The sequence below is a fragment of the Akebia trifoliata genome, chromosome 2 (genome assembly GCF_017979445.1).
Source record: "Akebia trifoliata isolate Shusen 1 chromosome 2, ASM1797944v1, whole genome shotgun sequence".
Taxonomy (NCBI): domain Eukaryota; kingdom Viridiplantae; phylum Streptophyta; class Magnoliopsida; order Ranunculales; family Lardizabalaceae; genus Akebia; species Akebia trifoliata.
The window spans coordinates 23602610-23619256 of NC_141376.1; the positions used below are offsets into that span (position 1 = coordinate 23602610).

General features: G+C 39.2%; 1 protein-coding gene across 1 annotated transcript in view; it reads left to right on the forward strand.

The window, feature by feature from the left end:
* Window positions 1-2696: 2696 nt before the first annotated feature.
* LOC147409929 (polyketide cyclase/dehydrase/lipid transporter) overlaps window positions 2697-16647 on the forward strand; it is a 28047-nt gene continuing 14096 nt past the window's right edge. The window contains exons 1-2 of the mRNA XM_086432110.1: window positions 2697-3229; window positions 4172-4292. Coding sequence (XP_086288236.1) covers window positions 2784-3229; window positions 4172-4292 — 567 coding nt within the window. The 5' untranslated portion in view covers window positions 2697-2783. The remainder of the gene's footprint in view (window positions 3230-4171; window positions 4293-16647) is intronic.

A 16647-nucleotide genomic window follows, 5' to 3' on the forward strand; every position in this document is an offset into this window, starting at 1 on the left:
TTATCTCAGAAGAAGGAGTGACCGTCGATCCTTCCAAAATTTAGGCAGTTTTGGATTGGCCAATACCAACTACTATTAAAGGTGTCTGAGGATTTCTCGGTTTGGTAGGGTGTTATCACAAGTTCATCCGACACTTTAGTACCATCGCTGCGCCGCTGAACACCTACTCACCAAGGACGGGTTCCATTGGAATCAATCGAGGCTTTCAATCAGTTGAAGCAAACATTGACCTCACCACCAATCCTTATGCTTTCCTGATTTTTCACAACAATTCGTAATTGAGTGTGACGTAAACGGTATCAGAATTAATGTTACGTTGTCTTAGAAAAATAGGCCAATCACTTACTTTAGTGAGGATCTTAAAGGCTCCGCCCTAACACTGTCCAACTACGAAAAATAGATGTTCACTATTGTCAAGTTGATCCATAAATGACAACTATATTTGTTGGGCAAGCGTTTCATCATTCGCACAGACCAGCGGAGCTTGAAATACTTGTTGGAACAGTGGATAACAACCTAGGCTCAGACTCGTTGGCTGGCCAAAATTCTCGGTTACGACTATGTTATTGAGTACAAAAGGGCTCTAACAATCAAGGTGCAGATTCATTATCTCGTGTTGTTGAATTTAATTTTTTGGTTATATTTTTGCCAACGACAGATTGGTGGAAGACATTGTAAGAAGAAGTCCAGCAGGACTTTTTTTATGCAACCTTGATAGCCACGAACTCATTTCAAAATTTCACAAATTTTTCTCTAAGAGATAGAGTTTGGTTCAAACACAACAAGGTCCTCTTGAGCCCTTCGTCTGCTCTCATTGCATTTATCTTGGACGATTGTCATTCCTCCCTAATCGGTGGCCATTTCAGCTTTCACAAAACACTGGCATGAATCAAACGCTCCTTCATATGGTCTAGTATAAACAATTCAGTGAAGCAATTTCTGTAGATGTGTGATGTCTACCAACGTAACAAAAATGATTGCATGAAACTTGCTGGTCTGTTACAACTGTTGCCGGTTCCGGATCGAATATGGGAGGAGGTGTCCATGGACTTTGTGGAGGGTATACCATCTTCAAGAGGGCATATGGTTCTAATAGTGGTGGTGGATAGGCTGTCCAAATATGCCATTTTCATTCCAATGAAATACCCATTTATTGCTATTACGGTGGCTAAGGTATTCGTTACTGACATTGTGTGTCTTTACAGAATTCCAACTTCGATCATGAGTGACCGCGACAAGATTTTCGTCAGTTCTTTTTGGCAAAATCTGTTTTGGCTGTAGGGCACCAAACTTCAGATGAGTTCTAGCTATCATCCGCAAAACTAACGGATAAACAGAGGTGGTGAATCATACCCTCGAACAATACCTTCGTTGCTTTGTTGGGGATCAGCCGCGGAAATGGGTTGAATGGATTCCTTGGGCTGAATTCAATTACAATACATCCGTTCGTGCGTCCACTAAAGTGACGCCCTTTGAAACTGTGTATGGGATACCACCGCCCAGTCTTATTTCTTATGTTCCAGATACTTCACGTGTTGTGGATGAAAACTTGTGTGACCGAGACTTTATTTTGAAAGATTTGCGCTATAATCTCTTCCAAGCTTGCAATATGATGAAATGCCAAGCTGACCGCCACCGCCGAGAGGTTTCATTCGTCATTGGTGATCACATTTACTTGAAACTACAACCGTATCAACATAATTCTGTGGCATTTCGAAGTTCTCTTAAGCTCTCTCCTCGTTATTTCGGGCCCTTACTTATTACTAAGAAAATTGGACCAGTTGCATATAAATTAGACCTGCCAGTCGGATCGCGAATTCATGATGTCTTCCACGTTAGCTTACTCCGGAAGCATTTGGGTCCAATTCTTTCCATCTCACCGTAAATACCCCCCGTTTCTGACTCTTCAACAATCTTACCACAGCTTGAAGTAGTTATGGACCGTCGCGTCATACAAAAGGGAAACTATCGGTCCAAAATTGAAATTTTGATCAAATGGTCCGGGGCGCCACTTGAAGATGCAATTTGAGAAAACCAATGACGTTTTTCGAGAACCTACCCAAACTTCATCCTTGAGAACAAGGATTCTTCAAGCGGTGGGGACTGATACGTGTCTAATTGCCAAAGTCAGGTGCACTGGTGGAATTGGCACATGCGTTTGAGTAGAAGACTTGGTCTCCTCGTGTGGTTAAATGTTGTTTCAGTTGTCTTAGTGGAACCATAGTTAGCTGACATACAGCATTAGTGAGTACCTCTTTTGTTGGCATTATCTCCTTATTGTTTGACATTATTTCATTAGTTATTTGATTGCTTTATTTCAGTTATTTGTTTGCTTATATCAGGCTATATATATATATATATATATATATATATATATATATATATATAGCCTTGTTTCAATTCAGGGAAGCTATCGATTATTTGAGCAATTTGCTTCTCCTCTCTACACTCTCTTGCCTCTTCCTTCCCTTGTTTATTATTTTCTTAAAATTATCCTAACAAATCACATCGTCTTCAAAAAATCGGTTTTTCGTTGGAGCTGTGTTCTTTTTATGTTAAATTTGGTGGGTGAATGCAACGACTAGTGCACTGGGTGTATGGATAAAAAAAAGTGGTTGTATTATATATAGATATGTATAGCGCGCCTTTTTTAAATAGTGTAAACATCCTTAGCTTCTCTTTTTGTTTAGTGAAATGACTAAACAACCCTTGCACACGAAGGGGACAGTTGAACCACGCATTTTCTGACTACTGTCAGAAAAGTAAAATAACAAACTGAAGAGATGATATCCAACGGTTTAACTGAACTGAACTTAGCCTCTCATTCTCTCTCCAGTCTCCAATCTCCAATCTCCATGATCATCTACAAGGCTTCAAACTTCAGAATCAATTCCTCTTATCTGCAGCTCAGTTTAAGAACTAATCCTAGAAATCTAGGGTTTCTTCCATCATCGCATTCTACTCTGCGTGAGAAATGCTGCTGCAGAGTCTTCTCCTCTATCGATCGACACAAGAGAAACCCTAGTGATAAACGTAAGCAAGAAAAAGAAGAATTATTAAACTATGAAGAAGGTGAAGAGAGAAAGGTGCATTGTGAAGTAGATGTGATTTCATGGCGGGAAAGGAGAATTAGGGCAACTATTTTGGTTTATGCCGATATCGAATCTGTCTGGAATGCTCTCACTGATTACGAGAGGCTCGCTGATTTCATTCCCAATCTCGTTTGCAGGTAAAATCACTTACCCAATTGAACGAATTTTATTTTTATTTTTTATGATCTTAAAGATAGAAAAAAAATAAAATAAAAAATGTGATTCTGGATGGACACGCAGGTATTGTTTTAGAATTTGGTACTTCGTCTCACCATACTGAGTTAACTCAGATGAGATAAAATATGATATAACATTAGATTATCTATTTAAAATTTCAAAATAATTATTTCAAGTAGTTATAAAAACACATTTGCGTTTGCACATGCCACCTACTTATTATGTATAATTTATTTGGGTCAGGATCCAGTAACTCATGAAGAATGACTCATGGAAAAACACATGATCTCACCGTTTTAAAGACAAAATCCAATGGTTGAGATTAATTCTCGAGATAAGTATCTCCAAGATGTGTGTGATGGGGATATGTTTAAATCTCGGCCATTGGATTTTGTATTTACACGATAGAAATCATGTGTTTTCTCAGGAGTCATTCTTCACGAGTCGCTGGATCCCGGCCCTTTTTTTTTTTAATAAAACGTAGTGGATTAGATGATGCTCTGGTATAAGATCCTATTTTTTTATATAATAAAAATTTAAATTGTAAGAAAATAAATTATTTTAATCAAAATATACAAAAACCAGGTTGACTCGGTCGAGTTTTAGTGACTCGGATGATATTTTCAAAATACTGGATGAATCATTGGATCTTCAGACGAGTCAATTTCAAGAATGATACACATTGAATATTGTGCTCGTTCACCAATGATACCAAGATTTTAAAACTATGCACCCAAGTTTATTTCTTTGCACCTACGAGAAATCTCTGTTTTGATACTAAGTCCATTAATTTTCTTTAATCCAAAACAATTTAAACCAGTACTTTGTGATTTTTCTACTAGGACACATTAAATTTCAGATGTTTACATTTTATTTGGTTTGCATGGTTTCTTCATTTTCAGTGGGAGAATTCCTTGTCCCCATCCAGGGCGTATATGGTTAGAACAGAGAGGCTTGCAGCAAGCAATGTATTGGCATATCGAAGCTCGTGTCGTCTTGGATCTCCAAGAGTTACCTAATTCAGTTAGTATCATAAACCTTAAGAGTCTACACATTAAATTGAATGGCTGCCAATTTTATTGGAAAACTTCTTTGGTAGATTTCATATATGTGAGTAGGTTGTAAATTTGTTGACTATTTGTGCATGTGCATGCTTGTGGTCTGAAATTGGAATCCTTTTGTACACAAGTGAATTGATTACTCCATCTGCATAAGCAAGAGAACATCTTCTGAACGTTGATATAATCAGCCAGTCCTTAAGATAAAGAATTAATATATGATATAAAGAATGATCTACTCTTAAGAAAAAAAATATATAAATATAAAAAGGGTCGTGTTAACATGTGTCCTAAGGGCACGCGTTAAAGTGCAATAAATACACCTTGGGAATAAGCATCTAGGGGTATTTTGGTAAAAAAATATTTTTTTTGGGAATTTTCGTACAAAATTCAATTTCCTTGGGGCACTTGTTAACAAAACCCATATATAAGAGACTATTCTGCGCTTAAGAACCAAAACAATAAATGATAAAATCTAATTTAGCTTGCTCAGTTGTATGGAATTTGGATAAATGTTAAGTAGCATTTTTTGCATGACTCATAACCAGTCATTGTCTAAGGTACAACGACGCAAATATTTTGTTGATATCTTCAAATGGAGACCACACATTTTGTGCTAAACAAAATAAATATATTTTTTCTATTATGGTTTGTTTTTTTTCCTTCTGTGTTTTAATAGTTGTACTTGAATGGAAAAAATCTTCATCCTCGTCATCATAAAAGACTTGTCCAACTATTTTGTGTCGCCTACAATAACACAATTGCCGTGTCTTCATTTCATTTTATCTAGCATATCCCCTGTCAACACACAGGCCTTCAAAATGTTCCTTTCTACGTCGATCCATGTTACGTTTTGGCCTTCCCATAGTCCTTTCATTTGCACCACGTTGATAAGATTTTATTAACTTTTCCATTGAGAGCCAATGAATTGTTCACTTTTTTGGATTGGTTATTACGTATTATTATTTTTATTGGCTAAGGATTGGTTACTACATACCCATTTCTTTTCTTTTCTTTGGATCAGTTATTAACTTATCATTTCTCTCAAATTAAGTCTACAAGATTCGAAATAGTTTGGTCATCCATTCACGGACATGAAATATGTTGAATGAATTTATCTTATGAAGTTTCACCAGCTATCATGGAATCAAAATTATGACATAATGGGACTATGAGGAAATAGAGTTACGGAGTGGAGGTTAAGAAAAGAAACAAGGATATCAAAGGACCAATTTGGCATCATACTTGGGATGTCTATAATTGAAAATATCTTCTTAAGTAGACAATTAATGGAGAAATTTTGAGAGGTGGGAGAATATCCATTTGGTCTTTTCTTGTTAGTGTGTGATACCTGAAGGAACTTGGTATTTGAGACTGCACTTATCAATCCATTAGTCTAGGCTGCTAGAGTAGAGGAGAAAATTTTAGGAAGTACCATGTATAATCTGACTAGATTCATTAGTCTTGTAATGTTTTGATGGATTCTGTTCTTGCTTCTTTCATCTCCAGTGAAGAGGAATCTTGCTATTGAGGCCTACTCTTTCTTTGTGGAAGAAAATGGGTGGGTAATGTCAAACTTATTATTGAATGTGGGTCATGTACATCTAATAATTGGTGCCTATCTTACACTGAAGTTAGATAGTATTCACAATATCTTCCTGATGTTAAATCAATTAATGTCAGTAGAGAGAATCTCTATATGCTAGCTCCATTAGAGTGTTGAAAATGAGATATAACCATAGAAATGTTCTACCCTCTTGTCCAAGGTTAAGCCCCGAGTCTTTCAGCTGAGTCATCCCTTCATCGATATAGTTGTTCAAATGGGAATAGGTCAAACGGGCATGTCATATGCCAAAAGTTGCCTTGGTAAAGTCCTTAGGACGCAATGATGGCAAAACATAGAGGCTTGTTGCAAATGCTGCAGGCTCATCATCGCTAAAAGGTTAGAAACCATCTTGTTCATCTCCTGTACGAAAAGTCTTCCTCATGGTCAAGTCTTGATGCACAAATGGGAAGGAAAAAAAGGCTATTGAGCACTTTAGTGGTTTTTTGTGATAGCTCACAGATAACAAATTGATGTTTACTCTAAGGACATGCAATGCATGAGGTAAAGAAAGGTTGGTTGATACAAGAATACTGCCCACACTGGTGACACGGGTTGATTAATCATTAGCCAAACATACTTGTTAAGCAGTAAAGTGTGGAAGAAGGGTGGAAAAGAAGTCGACGGACACATCTGGAGTCTCTCTCTGAGATCAGCAAGATTGGCGCACAAAGAACTTGAATCAAAAGCAACATCAGGCATCACAATAGTAGGTGCAATAGTGGCAGAGCTAGTAGGATAGCCCTTAATAGTCATAGTAGCATGGACGAAGGAAGAAGTGCTAAAGTGAGGGGGATAGATGTGAAGACAAAAACACTTGGTCCTATCATGGCTAAGTTTGTAGCAATAGTTGTAATGAACAAGCTGCATGACCCCTTACAGAATAACCAAAATGGCCACAACCATGCAATTCACTTTCACTCCCACTACCCCAAGAGTCAGTAACCTAGGCAAAATGAACTTGAAAGGGAGAAACAGTAGGAGTCATGATGGTACGTCTACGTTCATTGCCATTAACAATATTATGCACTGAACGAAGGGGTGGTAGAGTGTCCATGGCAAAAATATGTGCACGAAGCTTCTCATAACCAAGATGAAGGCCCACTAAAAAAGCATAGATCTGCTGATGCTCTAATTGGTGGCGGTGATCTTCGTACCTTCAGTAGGATACTTGGAAAGTGCCTCATAGTGGTTTAGTTCCTCCCATTTACATTGTAGGTAGTCATAATATTCAGAAATAGGCGGTCCGCAGCCTGAAAAATCACATGATAAAGTTAATAAATGCAAGAATCATTCTTTGCGTGAGCATAAATTAAAGAACATCCCACAGTTGCCCAAGAGTCTCATGAAACGTAAAAATGCTGTATTTGTGTTCCTCCATGGAGTTGAAGAACCACCCCAACATTGTACAATTATTGACCTGCCATTTGGTGTCAGGAGGTTCAGTGATGGGGGGAATGGAGACCATCCTATGAAGGTGATTCATTTTTCCATGACTGCCCAAATATAGTCTAATTGAGTGAGTACATGATAAGAAATTGTGTCCATTGGATTTCACACTAGTGATGTTTTGAGTATGATTAGTATCCGATGAACCCATGGGAGTAGGAAGTTTTGATTCCATAAGAAATAAAGGAATCTTGAAAGGCTCTAGGGAGATCGAGAATATTAGGTAGATACATATTGAAGGCTTTTCAAGGAAAAATCTTGAAGTGTGGAACAGAGAGGTGTTCAGTACTTGGTAGGGTGAATGAAAAAAAAGAAGAAATTACTAGTTGAAATAGATAGTTTGGATAGGAGGGACGAAAGGGGTCATTTTCTATGGAGTGTAGAATGGATTCTATAGAAGATTAGATTAGGGTTTAGAGAAGAAAAGAAAGGAGAAAGTGGGAGGAGTCGAACTTGACTCTCTCACTATGAACCATGGTATATATATTCAATTAGAAAACAAATGAAATAATACATATGCCCTTATGACACACATATAAAATATCGATATATCTAACACTCCCCCTCAAGCTGGAGAATATATATCATATAATCCCAACTTATTACATAGAAAAGTAACCCTATCACTTCCTAATGATTTAGTAAATAGATCAGCAAGTTGATTTTCAGACTTGACATACGTTGTGACAATTTCACCACTCAAAAGCTTCTTATGAACAAAATGATAGTCCACCTCGATAAGCTTCATCCGCTCATGAAACACAGGATTGGAAGCTATATGCATGGTTGTCTGGTTATCACATAAAAGACTCATACGTGTCTCTAATGTGAAACAATCTCTTGGAGAAAATTTCTCAATCAAATAAATATTCAACTTCTGATCTAGCCACCACTGTTTGCTTCTTGCTTTTCCATGATACAAGATTACCTCCTATGAAGGTACAATAACCCGTGGTAGACCTCTTGTCTGAGGGAGAACTAGCCCAATCTGCATCTGTATATCCCTCAATCCAAGTATGACCAGTAGGCTTGTACAACAAACCACGCCTTGGAGACCCCTTTAGGTACCTCATAATAAGTTGAACAACTACCTAGTGTGACATCTTAGGTGCTTCCTTAAACTGACTCACACTGTTAATATGTAGGATGTCTGGTCTTGTGATGATGAGGTAATTCAACTTTCCAATTTACCTCCTGTATCTGCTGGGATCATCAAGCACATCTCCCTATTAAACTATAAGTTTCAACTTCTGGTCCATGGGGGTGATCACTAGTTTGGACCCAAGTAGCCCTGTCTCTTCTACAAATCTAGCACATACTTCCTCTGAGAGAGACTAATACCACGACTTAAACGAGCCACTTCAATACCAAGAAAATACCTTAATTTTCTCAAGTCCTTGGTATAAAATTATTGTTGAAGATAAGACTTCAATCTAGCACATACTTCCCCTGAGAGAGACTAATACCACGACTTGAACAAGCCACTTCAATACCAAGAAAATACCTTAATTTTCCCAAGTCCTTGGTATTAAATTATTGTTGAAGATAAAATTTCAATCCCTGTATCCCATCAGCATTACTATCAGTAAAAACAATGTCATCAACATCGATTATCAACAACACATACCCATTTTCAATTTTTTGATGGAAAACTAAATGATCTGTTTGACACCGCATCATCCCAAATTCAAAAACTGCATCATTGAACTTACTGAATCATGTTCATGGAGATTGCTTCAAATTATAAAGTGTTTTTTGAAACTTACACACTTTCCCAGTCTCCCCCTCAATAGCGAACCCAAGTGGTTGCTCCTATACACTTATGTAAATCATCAAGTATGAAGGCATCTTTAACATCTAATTGATAGAGGGGCAATCAAATAGAGCAACTAATACAATCAACACTCGAATTGAAGTAATTTTCGCAATTGGAGAGAAAGTTTTAGCATTGTCAACTCCATAAGTCTGTGTGAATCTCTTAACAACTACTGAACTTTCAATCTATCAATTGTGCCATCAGGATGAAATTTAATAATACAAATCCACCTATAACCAACAACATGCTTATCATTATGATGTAGAGGATCCATCTCATCAAACATAGCTATCCTCTCTCCTGGGTGAGATAAGGCATATTGGGGATTCTTCGGAATAGAAACAAAAGAGACAGTGGAGATAAAACAAGACATTGAAGAAGACAACAAAGCATAAGAAACAATATTAGATATAGGATGTCCAATAACACAAGAACGGGTACCTTTGCGAATAGCGATGGATAATTCACTAGAAGATGAAGCAACATCTGTTACATGAATGGAAGGAGGTACCGGTATAGGAAGTGGAGATAGATATTCAGACGGCAAAAACGTTGGTGTTGGTTGTGCAGTAATAGTCCTCTTGTGATAAACTTGAAGTTGTGGAGCAAGATTGGGTTCAAAAATAGGAACAAGAACAGGTAAAGGAATACTCTCTAATGTAGCATCAATAGATGACCTAGTAGAGAAATATGGTGTAGACTCGGAATATGTAATATCAGCACAAGCAAAGTGTTTGCGTAATGTGGGATTATAACACCGATAACCTTTTTGGGTATGAGAGTACCTAAGAAACACGCATTTCAAACTCTTGGGATCTAACTTGTCACGACCAGGACCCAAATGGTGAACAAAAAAGACATGCAAAAACACGAGGGAGATGAAAAATAGGACGATTAGGAAATAAGATTTAATGTGGAAAAATACCATCAAGGAAAAAAGTAGGCATATGGTTGATGAAATGATAAGCAGTAAGTGCAACTTCATTCCAATAATATTTGGGAACCTTCATCTGAAATATTAATGCACGAACAACCTCAAGAAGGTGCTGGTTTTTACGTTCAGCTACCCCATTTTGTTGAGGGGTATGAACACAAGATGATTAATGAATGATACCATGAGACTGCAATTAAGTAATATAAAAACCAATAAAAAATTCTTTTGCATTATCAGAACATAAAATACATAAAGAAGTATCAAATTGGGTTCGAATTTTCATGTGAAACTGCTGAAATTTATTAAACAACTCAGAACGATCCTTCATTAAAAATAACCAAGTCATCCTTGAATAGTCATCCATAAAAAATAACAAAATATTTAAACCTAAATAAGTAGTTGGGGAAGGACCCTATATATCAGAACGCACTAAACAAAAGTACTAGACTCTTTACGACTCACACTAAGTGGAAAAGACACTCGATGGTGTTTGCTAAATAGACACACTTCACTATTAAGTGTGAAGTCTTTATTTAATGTAGGAACTAGACTCTGTAAAGCACGAGGAGGATGACCAAACCGACAATGCTAGTAAAAGGTACTAGAAGATGAATGAAGAGCTGTTGGAATTGGAGCACTGTGAAGAAGATACAGATCATCTACTTCATACCCTCCACCAATCATCTTCTTCGCCTTTAGATCTTGAAACACATAGTGAGAAGCGAAAAATATCACTGAACAATCCAATTTCTTTAGAAGTTGACTCACAGAAGGAAGACTACATGAAAATTTAGGAACAAAAAATACTGAGGACAAAGAAAGACTATGATTGGGTTGTGAAGTTCCTAACCCAACAACTTTTGAAAATGACTCATCAACTAATTTAACGTTTTGACAAGAAGATGGAGAAAGAGATGATAACGGGTGAGAATTACCTGTCATGATCCAGGGGCTTGTACATGATAATAAACAAGTGGATACCTTACCTATCTGTGGTAAAGTAGCAGTAGCTGATGAGCTGGAGACTAGCTTGTTATACTCTTTGCGAGAAAGGACAATGAATTCCTTTTCAATACTCTGATAAGATGAAATAGTAGGTTGCACAACATCTTGAGCCAAAGATAATTATGATTGAGGAAAAATTAGTCTCCCATGAAAATCCTAACAAAAGTCAATAGAGAAGAAATTTATAAGAGAAAAAGTCAAGTCTCATAATGAGATCTTGGCATATATATATAATCAATAATAAGGGAATGGACATAAATGCCCTTACAAAGAAATAAAACTAAATAAACTAATTTTAGTCAAACTAGAACTGACTACTCTAATATTTCCAATACTCCCCCTCAAGCTGGGGCAAATATATTAACTAGACCCAGCTTGGCAAGGTGAGAGTTAGTGACAGAAGGTCCAACAGACTTTGTAAGCATATCGGCCAGTTAATCTGAAGAAGGAACAAAGACTGTCTTAAGAGCACCAGATCGTACTTTCTCCCTAAGAAAGTGAACATCAACCTCGATGTGCTTAGTTCTTTGTTGAAGGACTTAGTCAGATGCGAACATGATAGCAGACTTGTTGTCACAGAACAACGAGGAGGAACTAGCAATAGGAAATCCCAACTCTATTAGCAAAGATCTAAGCCAAAGAAGCTCACATGTGCCAAGAGCCATAGCACGATACTCAACTTCAGCAGACGAACGGGAAACCACACTTTGTTTCTTACTTTTCCATGAAATAAGGTTACCACCATAGAAAGTACAAAAATCAGATGTAGATCTCCTATCTGTAAGAGAACCCGCATAATCAGCATCAGTGAAACAAGACAAATGCGCCTGAGTAGTAGACGAATAAAATAAGCCTAGACCAGGACGAGACATCAAGTAGCGAAGAATACGATACACAGCTTCAAGATGAGAGGTACGCGGAGCATGCATAAACTGACTGACTACACTAACCGCAAAGGTCAAATCCGGTCTAGTATTAGTCAGATAAATTAGACGGCCTATGAGTCTCTGGTAAGATGAAGGATCAGATAACAGTTCCCCAGATTCAGCATGAAGACGATGGTTCTGATCCATTGGGGAAGAGGCAGGACGACAACCAAGCATACCGGTGTCCTGAAGAAGATCCAATGTATATTTACGTTGAGATAACGAAATACCACGATGTGAGCGGGCTACCTCTATCCTCAAAAAGTACTTGAGTGGACCTAAGTCTTTAACCTCAAAAGCATTACCCAATTGCCTCTTAACTCTGTCAATCCATTGTGTATCATTTCTAGTTACTATAATATCATCCACATAAACCAAGACAATAGTATTGCGACCATCTACTCCTCGTCGAGTAAAGCAAGTATGGTCAAAGTGGCATCTAGAAAATCCCATAGATAGAATGACCTCAGAGAAATGCTGGAACCAAGCTCGCGGAGACTACTTTAGGCCATATAGAGATTTGAGAAGGCGACATACTTTCCCAGAATACTCCCCCTGAAGACGAAATCCCGAAGGGGGGACCATATAAATAACCTCTGTCAGATCACCATTAAGGAAAGCATTCTTCACATCAAGCTGGTGAAGAGACCATGAATGACAGGCCGTTAAAGAGATAAGTAAACGGACAGTCGACAGTTTGGCTACAGGTGCAAATGTGACTCCAAAGTCTTTTTCCGGAGTCTACGTAAATCCCTTAGCGACTAATCGAGCCTTGTAGCGATCAACAGTACCATCTGCAAGGTACTTGACTGTGCAAACTCATTTACAACCAACAATCCGCTCCCCAGAAAGAAGAGAAACAAGATCCCAAGTGTGATTCTTCTGCAATGCATCCATCTCAGTAGTCATGGCTCTAGTCCACATAGGATCACGTAAAGCCTCAGATACAGATCGAGGAACCCGAATAGAGTCTGTGGTGGCAAGGTAGGCTCAATAGGAAGGAGAAAGACCCTGATAAGAAACAAACTGGGCGATAGGGTGATTAGTAACACACCCTCGCTTACCTTTGTGAAGTGCAATAGGTAAGTGAGAGTCAGAAATAGAAGGAATAGGTGTAACCGTAGAAGGGGATATACCTCAGTCCAAGGAGGATATTGGTAAAGTTTGAGTGGGGGGGCCGACGAGAGTAAACTTGCAATGGTGGCGGCGAAGATGAAGATGAAGATGGAGCAAAAACTGGAGATGGTAGCACTATTGGAGAAGAATCCTGCAAAGGAGAAGAGTCCTGCGAAGAAGATGAAATACGAAAATATGGAACATTTTCAAAAAATGTGACATCCAGGGAAAGAATAATACGATGAGAAAGGGGATCATAACACCGATACCCCTTTGACATAGAAGAGTAACCCAAGAAGACACAATGGACAGCTTTGTCATTTAGTTTGGTGCGATGAGGAGTTCTATCCTGAACAAAGCAAGTACACTCAAAAACTATAGGTGTAGTAGGGAAGAGAGTGCTATCAGGTCGAAGAACGTGAAGAGGCACCTGTCCCTCTAGAGTGCGGCTCGGAACACGATTCAGGAGGAAAGCAACAGTAAGAACGGCCATATTCCAATAGGACTTGGGAACATGCATCCCTCGCAGAAGGCACGGACGATGTTCATGAGGTGGTGATTTTTACGTTCTGCCACCCCGTTTTGCTCAGGAGTGTATGGGTAAGTTAAGTGATGAAGCATACCACGCTCATGGAGATGGGAACGGATCCCATCGGAAATATATTCCCCACCATTATCTGTTCTAAGAGATTTGACAATAATGTTGTATTGAGTTTGAATCATTTTAAGGAAATTAATAAAAATAGGGAACACCTCAGAACGAGAACGCATTAAATAAACCCAAGTACAACGAGAATAGTCATCAATAAATGTAACATAATATCTATGACCATTAAAAGCAGTAACAGGAGAAGGCCCCCAAACATCAGAATGAACTAAATCAAAAATAGCATTAACTCTATGCATGCGAGGAATATAAGAAGTACGTGTGTGCTTAGAAACCTCACACACAGAGCACTGAAATTTGTTTCCACTACAAGAATTTTTTAAAACAGGAAATAATAAACATAAGTGCTGAAAATTAACATGTCCTAATCGAGCATGCTAAAAGGCTAAAGTCTGGGAAGAAAAAATATGAGTTCCAGTGAGTGGGAGGATGGAGCAGCAGTAGGAGGAGGCTCCAAACATGTACAGCCCATCCCTCTCATACCCCTTGCCAAAAATCTTCCTCGAAGTCAGGTCCTGAAAGACACAATGAGTAGGAAAAAATGTTACAAAGCAATTTAGAGATTTTGTTATACTACTCACAGACATAAGATTAAGAGATAGGTGAGGAACATGAAGAACAGAATCAAGAAAAAAAACAGGGGTTAAGGATATAGTACCCTTGCTGTGAATAGGGGTAAGAGACCCATTAGCAAGGTGAACCTCCTTGTGAGTAGTAGGAAAAGTGGGATAAAAGAAATGATTAGACTTACCGGACATGTGATCAGAGGCACCAAAATCAATTACCCAAGTCAGAGGAGCAGAGCCAGACTGAGAGGCATGAAATGCAGAAGAGGTACCTGGAGGTGTGGTAACAGATGTGACTGTTGAGGAGGAGGGAGTCTGAGCCTGGAGCTGATCCCGTACAATAGCTGTAATCTGCGTCTATAGATGTTGCAAATTCCAAAGTTCCAAGGGACACAGAATCAACAGAGGTAGATTCCACAACAGCAGCACGGGGCTGTCCCCCAGAAGATCTCAACAGGTGGGGATAAAGTTGAAAACAACGGGCTTTTTTATGGCCAATCTTCCCACAGTGGTTACACGTAAGACCACTACCTTTACCACGTCCACGGATCCCACGGCCTCGATTTTCGGATCCTTGAGTACGAGAGTTAGAGAAACCCGAGTTGACTGCAAGAGCCATCTGATCTGTGTCTGGAGCAGGGATAATGACAGGGGACTGAGTCTGGGAAGGAACTACACGGCGACGACGCTCATCGCTATCAATTGTCGCAAATGTCTCAAATAGGGACGGTAGAGGCATGGTATTAAGGATTTGGATCCGCAATGCCTCAAACTCAGGGCGTAGACCCATGAGGAACTGATATGTCTGATGTCGAGCAATTCTCTTGACTACGTACCCGGCTACCTCAGTAGACAACTCAGCCATAGACTCATAGTGCGAGAGTTCTTCCCAACGGGACTGAAGAAATCCAAAGTAATCTGCAACACTCTGATTTCCTTGTGTAGCCTGAGCAATATCCCGGTAAAGTTTATAAATTCACGTGTTATTACGAGCTTGTGCATATGTTTGAGTGAGAGCGGACCACAAAGAAGAAACTGTCTCATGATACATAAACATAGTGTAGATGCATTGCTCCATGGAGTTAAATAACCATCCAAGAATGGTGCAATTATCAATTTTCCATTGTTCAAATTTAGGATCAGTGAGAGGTGGCTTAGGAACAATACCTGATAGCCAACCAGATTTTCCTCTACTACCCAAATAAAGTCGCACTAACCGAGACCAGGACTGAAAGTTACGACCATCTAGAGGGGCATTAGTTATACGTTGGACTGAGAAATTAGCCCCAAGGTTTGAAGTAAAGTCCTTGGTTTCGTGAGTCGTCATGGCACACTATGAATAGGAAGAAACTTTGGATTGAAGAGAGATCTCCCGTAAGGCAAAATAATACTATTGATTGTTGTCGACAACACTCGAAATAGCCACTATTACTGTTGTTGGGATAGAGAAAACCAAAGTAGATGGCGTAGATCACAGAAACAGCCTATGCTGCTATCGTAGGACCTGTAGGCTGATCACAAGGGCAACGAATACTTGACAGTTGCTGTAGCAGGGTCTGTAGGGCTGATTTCACCCAATTGCTGCTGTCGCAAGTCCTGTAGGTTTGAGCAACTCTTGCTGTTGCTGTCGCAGGACCTCTAGGGCTGATCGCAGGGCACCCAAACTCTTGTTGTTGCTGTCGCAGGGCCTCTAAGGCTGATCGCAGGGCACCCAATAGCTTGTTGCTGCTGTCCCAAGGTAGTTTAGTGCCTGTAAGGTTGATCGCAAGCAACCTAACCATTGTTGTTGCTGTCGCAGGGCCTCTAGGGCTGATCGTAGGGCACCCAAAAGCTTGCAACTGCTGTCGCAAGGCAGTTTCATGCCTGTAGACTGATCGGAGTTCACCCAACCTTTGTCTGCTGCTATCGCAGAGAAGATTAGGGCCTCTAGGGTTGATCGCAGGGCACCCAAAAACTTGCAGCTGCTGTCGCAAGGCAGTTTAACGCCTGTAGCTGATCGGAGTGAACCCAACACTTGTCTACTGCTGTCGCAGAGAAGATTAGGGCCTGTAGAGCTGATCGCAGAGCAGGTAGGAGCTTGTAAATGAGATTGTGGGGGGCATGAATGGATCTGTAAGAAGCAGCGAATACCTAGAGGGATGATCGAAGTTCACCCAACAACACTAAAGCTAATTGCAAAGAGAAATGTGATCCAAAAAAAAAAAAAAATGGATCAGAAAAAAAAAATTTGCCCCCGAA